At 45.3% G+C, this 12,002-nt stretch overlaps 1 protein-coding gene across 3 annotated transcripts in view; it reads left to right on the plus strand.

The window, feature by feature from the left end:
* The window catches only part of lrrc56 (leucine rich repeat containing 56), a 131,405-nt gene that overhangs the window by 26,398 nt on the left and 93,005 nt on the right, over positions 1-12,002 (plus strand). For all 3 annotated transcript variants that reach the window (XM_067994269.1, XM_067994268.1, XM_067994270.1), the window contains exons 4-5: positions 2,640-2,727; positions 8,317-8,377. In XM_067994269.1, the coding sequence (XP_067850370.1) occupies positions 2,640-2,727; positions 8,317-8,377 (149 nt within the window). The remainder of the gene's footprint in view (positions 1-2,639; positions 2,728-8,316; positions 8,378-12,002) is intronic.

A 12,002-nucleotide genomic window follows, 5' to 3' on the forward strand; every position in this document is an offset into this window, starting at 1 on the left:
TGCAATACCAAGCAGTAGCTTGCATTACAGAGTCATAGAATCATAGAAAATCGAAGCAAGAGTAGGCCATTCGGCCCTTCGGGCCTGCTCCACCGTTCAAAATGATCATGGCTGATCGTCTAACTCAGTACCCTGTTCCCGCTTTTTCTCCATATCCCTTGATCCCTTTAGCATTAAGAAATATATCTATCTCCTTCTTGAATACATCTAATGACTTGGCCTCCACTGCCTTCTGTGGTAGAGAATTCCACAGGTTCACCACCCTCTGAGTGAAGAAATTTCTCCTCATCTCAGTTCTGAATGGCATACCCCGTATCCTGAGACTGTGACCCCTGGTTCTGGATTCCCCAGCCATCGGGAACATCCTCCCTGCATCTGGTCTGTCTAGTCCTGTTAGTCCAAATCAGAGAGCTATATACTGCAGGTCATGCTTTTATTGCAGACTAGAAGAAATTGACCAAGTCTTGCATATGTCTGGTATATATTATCTAGAGAATACATAGTGCCCCTTTTGAAACTAGAATATCAACCCATCATTTCAAGGCATATGTGACTAGCTTAGAAGAAACTTAATTGACAGATTTGATGAATTAGGATATTTCATGTGGACAAAACAAGTTAACTGTTCTTAGCTTTCAAATTTTACTTGTGTATAATTTTGTTCTGGAGTAAATGGGCTAATTGGAGACAGCAATTTACAAACCATTTCTCTTCTGTCTGTGGTGCGACTTCCTTTAGCGAGGAAGTTGGAACCTTCAGGGCTGTAATCCTCCCCATGGCACTGCTGAATATCGACTCTTTATTAACCGACAGGATCTGTGCTCCTGTGGGGCACAAATGGTTTTGCTAGGGATCGGACCTCCCTAAGATGGTTAAAAGAATGGGCAAACCTCTGTCAATAAGGGCAGTTGAGGACGGTGTTTAATCTTCCGACCTTCTGATCGGGAGTTTGACGCTTTACCAGCAAGGATTTCCGGGTCACCAAAGGGATCGCATTTATCAATATCGGAACTTACAATAAAACAGTGTGCACTAAATACCGTAAATTCTTTGTAGTGAGTACCATAAGACCATAAGAGATAGGAGCAGGAGTAGGCCATTCGGCCCCATGGCTGATCTGATTTTTACCTCAACTCCACTTTCCCGCCTTTTCCCCATATCCTGCTGCAGTTCTACTATCACCGTAAGCTTTACTTATTTCAATGTTGATCAAGCTGAAGGATGGTGCCCCATTTATAAAACGGATATTGGAGCCAATGAGCAAGTATGGAGTGGATTCTCTAGGATGATACCAGTGATAGAAGGATATAGTTATGATGAGAAATGTGAATAACTAGGATTGTGTTCACTGGGGCAGAGAAAGTGAAGGGCAGATGCAATAGAGGTGTTCAAAGTTATGAGAGGGTATAAAGCAACATATTATTTTCACTGGTCAGAGAATCACTAACAAGTGACTGAAACTTGGGTTTAGTACGAGAAGCAGAAAGAGGGAGGTTAGAAGAATTGTTTTCGTACAAACTTATTGGAATATGAAAGCATTACCGCAGTTAATTCAAGCCAAGTCAATCCGTAGAATTTAAATGCTTGAAGAAAGGTACGCAATGAGCTATATATCCGACTCGTGGGAAGGTCAGAGTTGTTGGGCTTTTTGAAGCGGCTGCTGGTATTGTGTGTAGGATAGAGGGTACGGCTGGAATTTCTGCTGGGGAACCCCGGGAGAAGCAGTGTAAACGGCTGCCTGTGGTGTGCATTTAGGTTTTCCACTGATCTTCCGCCAAAGCTACGGGAGAGATTGGGAGAACCCCTTGGAAATTCCCTGCGACTGTTCTGATCCAGGGACATTTTTAAGGAATGAAAGGTCTTGCGTTTATATCGTGCCTTTCACGACCTCAGGACGTCCCAAAGTGCTTTGCAGCCAATGAAGTTTTGTTTTGACGGGCGGTCACTGTTTAGTGTAGGAAGTGCAGCAGTCAATTTGCCCACAAACAGCAATGTGATATTGACCTGATAATCTGTTTTAGTGATGCTGGTTGAGGGATAAATATTGGCCAGGACACCGGAGAGAACTCACCTGCTCTTCTTCGAAATAGTGCCATGGGATCTTTCACATCCACCTGAGAGAGCAGAAGGGACCTCGGTTTGGCGTCTCATCCGAAAGTTGGCACCTCTGACAGTGCAGCACCCCTTCAGTACTGCATTGGGAGTATCAGCCTAGATTATGGGCTCAGGTATCTGGAGTGGGACATGAACCCATGACCTAGACCTGTTATATTGACAGATGTCAGCCTCTGATCATCGACTACATGCTTACAGGACATGCAGTATATTGTGACGTATAATAGGGTGCCCTGTATCTTAGACTACGCAAACATTTTCAAGGACTGATTAAATGACGTGTGTTTTAATTTGTACATCCTAACATTAGATTGGCTTATATTTATGTGATTTACATTTTAACCCAAAGTATATGTATAGCACGTGAGGGGTTGTATTGACGGGAGCTTAACGTTGCCTGTGTACGGAAACAGCTTTCCGTGTTGCTGTTCCTTTTCAGATCCCATTTTCAACGTTCCACAAGCTGCATTTCATGCTGCAGAATCACCTGTTGGTTTTACATCTGTCTTCGTTTATCCTTACAGCGAGCCCTGACCGAGACAGAGGACCTGCAGCAGGTGAAAGTTCTGGAGATGTGCGTAGACACGCAGGATAACAGTATGGGAAACTTTGGTAAGGAACCTGTTTATTGTGTGGTAGCATTTTATTCAAAGGATCTCCTGGTTTGAGATCTTGTTCTCATTATATCTTGGCATGTGTTGGCTGCTATTGCTTAGAGATGGATTTTAGATATGTGAAAAATGTAGCTATAAAGCACTTTACTGGTGTTCGTAACTGTTCAAATGCCACATCCTTTGTTCATGAAATTGATGCCGTTATTTAATCCTAATAGGGACTGTGGGAACATTGTGAACAAAATAAAACACAGCTGAACAATTTTTGGCATTCCAGTATCATTGGACTGATGGCCACAGAGCACTTGTCCAAATCCAAAAAGCCCTCATCCATGCTTTTGTTACCTCAGACTCAACTATTCCAATGCTCTCCATCTTCCACCCTCCATAAACTTGAGCACACCCAAAACTCTGCTGCCCGTATCCTAACTCGCACCAAGTCCCTTTCACCCATCAACCCCTGTGCTCCCTGACCTACATTGACTCCCGGTCCAGCAATGCCTCGATTTTAAAATTCTCATCCTTGTTTTCAGATCCCTCCATGGCCTCGCCCCTCCCTATCTCTGTAACCTCCTTCAGCCCCACAACCCTCTGAGATCTTTGCACTCCTCCAATTCCGGCCTCTTGCACATCCCTGATTTCTTTCGCCTTATAATTGGCGGCCGTGCTTTCAGCTGCCTGGGCACTAAGCTCTGGAATTCCCTCCCTAAACCTCTCCGCCTCTCTCTCCTCCTTTAATCAGGAAAACCATCTTCAGCCAGAAGTGCCGAGTGGATGATCCATCTCAGCCTCCTCCTGATATCCCCACCATCGCAGAAGCCAGTCTTCAGCCAATTCGATTCACTCCACGTGATATCAAGAAACGGCTGAGTGCACTGGATACAGCAAAGGCTATGGGCACCGACAACATCCCGGCTGTAGTGCTGAAGACTTGTGCTCCAGAACTAGCAACGCCTCTAGCCAAACTGTTCCAGTACAGCTACAACACTGGCATCTACTCGACAATGTGGAAAATTGCCCAGGTATGTCCTGTCCACAAAAAGCAGGACAAATTCAATCCGGCCAATTACCGCCCCATCAGTCTACTCTCAATCATCAGCAAAGTGATGGAAGCTGTCGTCGACAGTACTATCAAACGGCATTTACTCACCAATAACCTGCTCAACGATGCTCAGTTTGGGTTCTGCCAGGACCACTCGGCTCCAGACCTCATTACAGCCTTGATGGTCAAAAGAGCTGAATTCCAGAGGTGAGGTGAGAGTGACTGCCCTTGACATCAAGGCAGCATTTGACCGAGTGTGGCACCAAGGAGCCCTAGTAAAATTGAAGTCACTGGGAATCGGGGGAAAACTCTCCAGTGGCTGGAGTCATACCTAGCACAAAGGAAGGTGATAGTGATTATTGGAGGCCAATCATCTTAGCCCCAGGACATTGCTGCAGGAGTTCCTCAGGGCAGTGTCCTAGGCCCACCCATCTTCAGCTGCTTCATCAATGACCTTCCCTCCATCACGCTATTCCAATGAAGCTCAGGGAGCATAGATTAATAGAAAGGTTACAGCACAGAAGGGGGCCATTCGGCCCATCGAGTTCGTGCCGGCTCTATGCAAAAGCAATCCGGCTAGTCCCACTCCCCCGCCCTATCCTCGTAGCCCTGCAAAGTTTTTCCCTTCAAGTAATTATTCGATTCCCTTTTGAAGGCCATGATTGAATCTGCCTCCACCACTCCCTCGGGCAGTGCATTCCAGATCCTAACCACTCGCTGTGTTAAAAAAAGTTTTTCCTCATGTCGCCTTTGGTTCTTTTGCCAATCACCTTAAATCTATGTCCTCTGGTTCATGACCCCTCCGCCAATGGGGACAGTTTCTCTCCATCTACTCTGTCCAGACCCTTCATGCATTTCTATCAAATCTCCTTTCAACCTTCTCTAAGGAGAACAATCCCAGCTTCTCCAGTCTATCCACGTAACTGAAGTCCCTCATCCCTGGAATCATTCTAGTAAATCTCTTCTGCACCCTCTCTGAGGCCTCCACACCTTTCCTGAAGTGCGGTGCCCAGAACTGGACACAATACTCCAGTTGTGGCCGAACCAGCGTTTTATAAAAGGTTCATCATGACTTCCTTGCTTTTGTACTCTATGCCTCTATTTATAAAGCCCAGGATCCCGTATGCTTTTTTAACCTCTTTCTCTCTGCCCTGCCACCTTCAACGATTTGTGCACATATACCCTCAGATCTCTCTGTTCCTGTACCCTTTTTAGAATTGTACCCTATAGTTTATATTGCCTCTCCTCGTTCTTCCTTCCGAAATGTATCACTTCACACTTTTCTGCGTTGAATTTGATCTGCCACGTGTCCGCCCATTCCACCAGCCTGTCTCTACTGGGCACTTTGCAGCCTTCTGTCCTTAATACAGTTTTGGTCACCTTACCTAAGGAAGGATATAATTGCCTTAGAGGGGGTGCAATGAAGGTTCACTAGATTGATTCCTGGCATGAGAGGGTTGTCCTATGAGGAGAGATTGAGTAGAATGGGCCTATACCCTCTGGAGTTTAGAAGAATGAGAGGTGATCTCATTGAAATGTATAAAATTGTTAGAGGGCTTGACAGGGTAGAGGCTGAGAGGTTGTTTCCCCTGGCTGGAGAGTCTAGAACCTGGGGGCATAGTCTCAGGATAAGGGCTCGGCCATTTAGCACCGAAATGAGGAGGAATTTCTTCACTCAGATGTTTGTGAATCTTTGGAATTCTCTACCCCTGAGGGCTGTGGATGCTGAGTCATTGAGTATAATCAAGACTGAGATAGATAGATTTTTGGACTCGAGGGGAATCAAGGGATTTGGGGATCGGGCAGGAAAGTGGGGTTGAGGTTGGAGATCAGCCATGATCTTACTGAATGGTGGAGCAGGCTCGAGGGGCCGTATGGCCCACTCCTGCTCCTATTTCTTATGTTCTTATCTTCTCCTTGGCTTTAATAACTTCAGACCTGAACTAGAGCTCCCGTTTTCTCTCTGGAAGTAGGTGCTTGTGATGTCGGACGGGTTTGCCGGAGGTGGGGGAGGGGAGCGGGTTGGTACTTGGGGTGGGGATCCCACTCTCAGAACACTGTGCTGTCGGGGTGGTCTGCATCCTTGGTGCTGACCGACTTTATTCTCCCACCGGACCCCTGGGCCACCGGACCCTGTTCCACTTTGCCAGTTTTTCATGTTTCCTACTCTACTCACCTATCCTCCTTTCAGCTCTTTTCTCACACTCTGTGTCTTATATATGTTTTTATAGTTCTTTCATTATGCTTCCTTTTGTCTCCTGCCTCTATCATTTAACCATTTCCTGTTCCCTACCATGGCACTTAACAAGGCATTCTATTTATTTTCGTCTGTGTTGTGTGTGCGCCCGTGTGTGCGCCCGTGTGTGCGCCCGTGTGTACGCCCGTGTGTGTGTGTGCCCGTGTGTGTGTGCCCGTGTGTGTGTGCCCGTGTGTGTGCGCCCGTGTGTGTGCGCCCGTGTGTGTGCGCCCGTGTGTGTGCGCCCGTGTGTGTGCGCCCGTGTGTGTGTGCGCCCGTGTGTGTGTGTGCGCCCGTGTGTGTGTGTGCGCCCGTGTGTGTGTGCGCGCCCGTGTGTGTGTGCGCGCCCGTGTGTGTGCGCGTGCGTGTGACTTTTTTTCTCCCTCACCTTTTTCCTTGTGCTGTTCTTTTTTGAAATGCTGTTCATCTGTAATATTTCTCTGTTCTGAGGAAGGATCTATACCTGAGACATTAACTGACTGTGCCTGACCTTTTCTGTTTTTATTCCAGTTTTTCAGCGTCTGCTTTTTGTTAATCTGCATTCTGTTTGGTTCACGTTTTGGATGTTGTGTTTTGTTTTATCATAACCACTAAAAGTACAAGATTAAATTTGCTACCAAAGTGACTTGCTGTAAGCACGTGGTCTGCTCCATGCCACGGTACCTGACAGCTGCAGACTGTTATCCAGCCCCTACATCTTGTGGATGTAAGAGCCAGAGAGCCAGTACCACTCTCCCAGTAGAGAGCCATGCTCACAGGGAGACACGGGGTCAGAGAATCAGCGTTGTAGTGCTATGTCTGAACCTGCGGTCCCTTTGAGCAAAGCATCCCTGCATGGAATTGGTCCCAAGTTTTTAATACTTTGTGAGTCTGAGACTCAAAGCAACTGCAGCCAGTTCCTTGAACTGCCACATTTTTCCCCTCTGTTCTCTTTCAAAATAGATACTAGATTCTTTATTTTTAAAACCTACAGAATTTATATTGACTAAAATAGTTACTTACTGCACTTATTTTTATTTAGATGCAATTCTATTGATTTTTTTTATATAAAGTTTTCTTGAAGTGATTGTGGTGTCAGTGTATTGGATCTCCACCCTGGCATGTTTCAGCGTGTTAGAATGGCCACAATTCAGCACCACACCGAGCTCACAACCTGAAACACGCTGCCGCACCGAGGCGAGAGGTTGGTGACTTTTTTTGTTTTGCAGCGAGGGAGGAAAAATGGGAAGCCTCGCCACCTCAAGCAGCACTTAGTCAGCAATAGGACAGCACTGACACAGGCTCCCGACCAGCCTTTCATCCTGTGGAAAGAAGATAAAGAACACACCCGAGTGAGACAATGAAACAAACACAAGAAACACAGTTCTCCAATAAGTACTGATGGCAGTGTTAATTTATCCTGTCCCCCTCGGATATGGAGATCGGGGGGGGGGGAAGTGAATGGCGGAGCAGGCTCGAAGGGCCGTATGGCCTGCTCCTGCTCCTATATCTTATGTTGTCCATCATATGTCTTACTTTTTTTTGCGTAAAGGCAAAGACTGAAAACATGCCTGGAATTGTTTTGTGTACAGGAAATAGCAACAGTGGATGAAACTGTGTAAAAAAAAAATGAAGAAAAGTAAGGTTTAAGTAAGCCTGTTTGCTGCAATAAGTATTGATATTACATTACAGTCATCATTTTGGCGCAAAATAGTTACACACGTGGACAAACCGAGCAAGTTAAATGAGTAAAATAAAAAGATTCCAGTTTGTGTTTTTTTTTAAATAAAATTTCTTCTGTCGTCCCTGAACTGAACCAAAGTTTGGTCCTGGTTCTGTCCTTCAGCAGTCCTGCTTAAAGTAGTACGATCTTTCAATCAATTTTTTTGTGGTATCTGTGAAGATTTATTTCTGGGGCTCTCGAGGTCTTTGTTTGAAATAAATACTTCTTGTCCCTTCGTTTGAACTGTGCATTTCACTCGGTGGAACAGCATGTGAAAACTTGCCAGCAACTGCATAGTTTAGAGTACTGAGTTATGAGATCAGCATTCATAAGGAAATTGATCCCAAAGTCCTTCTGAATGCATTGTTTGTATTGCTATTATATGTGGGCTGCCTGTGTGTGACTGTGACCGATTCAGAGCACTCCAGGAGAAACCCTCAGAAGTGGCTCAGTGCATTAGTTGGTGACCGAGCCCTGTTGGCATTCAAAGAATCCCACGGGTTTTTTTGTCATTTTAAACTTGTGATTTTTAAAATTATTATTATTATGCGGGCACATTTTGCTCATTATCTATAAATTAATACAAAGAGACCTTGTCTACTTACAGGTGCTCATTTACCGAGTTTGGTTCAACTGAAGCTGAACAACAGTTTTATTGCATCGGTGAGGTAGGTTACCAACTTTTCCATGAAGTAATGAAAATCCAAGTTGCTCCTTTTTGGTGCCTCCTGAATGAACCAGAATTAATAGCAGGCCTTATTCATGCTAATGGCTGTGCTCGCATATTTTGTCTCCGACCAGTTCGATTCCAGTTTGTCCGACTTGCACCAGCAAAGCATCCCTCATTTATCATAAAGCTCACTGCATAGTTCTCAACTTTAATTTGAACATTTTACACATTCTCATCATATTCTAGGCAGATTTGCAAGATCAGGCGGATAAGACTCCTGGGCCCTTTATAATCACACCCGAGCAGAATCTGAGCCCGATTCTCGTCCCATTACAGCATCCAGCTGTTTCTTAAATGAATCCAGTGTCCCTGCCTCAACTATCCTCCCTGGCAACCAGTTCCAGCTGTTCAGCAGCCTTTGTGCAAAGAAATACTTCCTGGCTTCTGTCCATCTCTTGTACTTGATACCCACTGGCCTTCCTGTAAAAGAATGCCCCAAGACTGAGATTGTTGAAAGTCTAGATACTCTACATCCTATGGCTTTCCCCCCTGCCACATCAGTTTGAAATCTAGCCTCAAATACGTCTGAGGTTGGTTAGGGAAGACCAGCCCTTTCTAAAGCCATTAGATTATTTTCATTCTGAAAATCTTTCCATTTGGTTTCTCCTTCCTCAGGTAAATTTACCTGAGGAAGGAGGAAGTCTCCGAAAGCTTGTGAATTTAAAATAAAATTGCTGGACTATAACTTGGTGTTGTAAAATTGTTTACATTTGGTTTCTGATTATGGATTCAATTAGTTTTCTGATTGAGGTTGGACTAATGGGTCTGTAGTTACCAGGTACATGCCTTGTTAATGGAGCTGTAGTTACCAGGTATATCTCTGCTAATGGCCCTGTAGTTACCAGGTATATCTCTGTTAATGGGCCTGTAGTTACCAGGTATAGCCCTGCTAATGGCCCTGTAGTTACCAGGTATATCTCTGTTAATGGGCCTGTAGTTACCAGGTATAGCCCTGCTAATGGCCCTGTAGTTACCAGGTATATCTCTGTTAATGGGCCTGTAGTTACCAGGTATAGCCCTGCTAATGGCCCTGTAGTTACCAGGTATATCCCTGTTAATGGGTCTGTAGTTACCAGGCATATCTCTGTTAATGGGCCTGTAGTTACCAGGCATATCCCTGCTAATGGGCCTGTAGTTACCAGGTATATCCCTGCTAATGGGCCTGTAGTTACCAGGTATATCATAAGAACATAAGAAATAGGAGCAGGAGTAGGCCAATCGGCCCCTCGAGCCTGCTCCGCCATTCAATAAGATCATGGCTGATCTGATCCTAACCTCATATCCCTGTTAATGGGCCTGTAGTTACCAGGTATATCCCTGTTAATGGGCCTGTAGTTACCAGGTATATCCCTGCTAATGAGCCTGTAGTTACCAGGAATATCCCTGCTAATGGGCCTGCAGTTACCAGGTATATCCCTGCTAATGGGCCTGTAGTTACCAGGTATATCCCTGCTAATCATAGAATCATAGAATCATAGAAGTTACAACATGGAAACAGGCCCTTCGGCCCAACATGTCCATGTCGCCCAGTTTATACCACTAAGCTAGTCCCAATTTCCTGCACTTGGCCCATATCCCTCTACACCCATCTTACCCATGTAACTGTCCAAATGCTTTTTAAAAGACAAAATTGTACCCGCCTCTACTACTGCCTCTGGCAGCTCGTTCCAGACACTCACCACCCTTTGAGTGAAAAAATTGCCCCTCTGGACCCTTTTGTATCTCTCCCCTCTCACCTTAAATCTATGCCCCCTCGTTATAGACTCCCCTACCTTTGGGAAAAGATTTTGACTATCTACCTTATCTATGCCCCTCATTATTTTATAGACTTCTATAAGATCACCCCTTAACCTCCTACTCTCCAGGGAAAAATGTCCCAGTCTGTCTAACCTCTCCCTATAAGTCAAACCATCAAGTCCCGGTAGCATCCTAGTAAATCTTTTCTGCACTCTTTCTAGTTTAATAATATCCTTTCTGTAATAGGGTGACCAGAACTGTACACAGTATTCCAAGTGTGGCCTCACCAATGCCCTGTACAACTTCAACAAGACATCCCAACTCCTGGATTCAATGTTCTGACCAATGAAACCAAGCATGCCGAATGCCTTTTTCACCACCCTATCCACCTGTGACTCCACTTTCAAGGAGCTATGAACCTGTACTCCTAGATCTCTTTGTTCTATAACTCTCCCCAACGCCCTACCATTAACGGAGTAGGTCCTGGCCCGATTCGATCTACCAAAATGCATCACCTCACATTTATCTAAATTAAACTCCATCTGCCATTCATCGGCCCACTGGCCCAATTTATCAAGATCCCGTTGCAATCCTAGATAACCTTCTTCACTGTCCACAATGCCACCAATCTTGGTGTCATCTGCAAACTTACTAACCATGCCTCCTAAATTCTCATCCAAATCATTAATATAAATAACAAATAACAGCGGACCCAGCACCGATCCCTGAGGCACACCGCTGGACACAGGCATCCAGTTTGAAAAACAACCCTCTACAACCACCCTCTGTCTTCTGTCGTCAAGCCAATTTTGTATCCAATTGGCTACCTCACCTTGGATCCCATGAGATTTAACCTTATGTAACAACGTACCATGCGGTACCTTGTCAAAGGCTTTGCTGAAGTCCATGTAGACCACGTCTACTGCACAGCCCTCATCTATCTTCTTGGTTACCCCTTCAAAAAACTCAATCAAATTCGTGAGACATGATTTTCCTCTCACAAAACCATGCTGACTGTTCCTAATTAGTCCCTGCCTCTCCAAATGCCTGTCGATCCTGTCCCTCAGAATACCCTCTAACAACTTACCCACTACAGATGTCAGGCTCACCGGTCTGTAGTTCCCAGGCTTTTCCCTGCCGCCCTTCTTAAACAAAGGCACAACATTTGCTACCCTCCAATCTTCAGGCACCTCCCCTGTAGCGGTGGATGATTCAAATATCTCTGCTATGGGACCCGCAATTTCCTCCCTAACCTCCCATAACGTTCTGGGATACATTTCATCAGGTCCCGGAGATTTATCTACCTTGATGCGCGTTAAGACTTCCAGCACCTCCCTCTCTGTAATATGTACACTCCTCAAGACATCACTATTTATTTCCCCAAGTTCCCTAACATCCATGCCTTTCTCAACCATAAATACCGATGTGAAATATTCATTCAGGATCTCACCCATCTCTTGTGGTTCCGCACATAGATGACCTTGTTGATCCTTAAGAGGCCCGACTCTCTCCCTCGTTACTCTTTTGCCCTTTATGTATTTGCCTTATCTGCCAAAGCAATCTCATGTCCCCTTTTTGCCCTCCTGATTTCTCTCTTAACTCTACTCCGGCAATCTCTATACTCTTCAAGGGATCCACTTGATCCCAGCTGCCTATGCATGTCCAGGTATAGCCCTGCTAATGGGCCTGTCGTTACCCGGTATATCCCTGCTAATGGGCCTGCAGTTACCAGGTATATCCCTGCTAATGGGCCTGCAGTTACCAGGTATATCCCTGTTAATGGGCCTGCAGTTACCAGGTATATCTCTGCTAATGGGCCTGTAGTT

Source organism: Heptranchias perlo, chromosome 12 (genome assembly GCF_035084215.1).
Source record: "Heptranchias perlo isolate sHepPer1 chromosome 12, sHepPer1.hap1, whole genome shotgun sequence".
NCBI classification, from domain to species: domain Eukaryota; kingdom Metazoa; phylum Chordata; class Chondrichthyes; order Hexanchiformes; family Hexanchidae; genus Heptranchias; species Heptranchias perlo.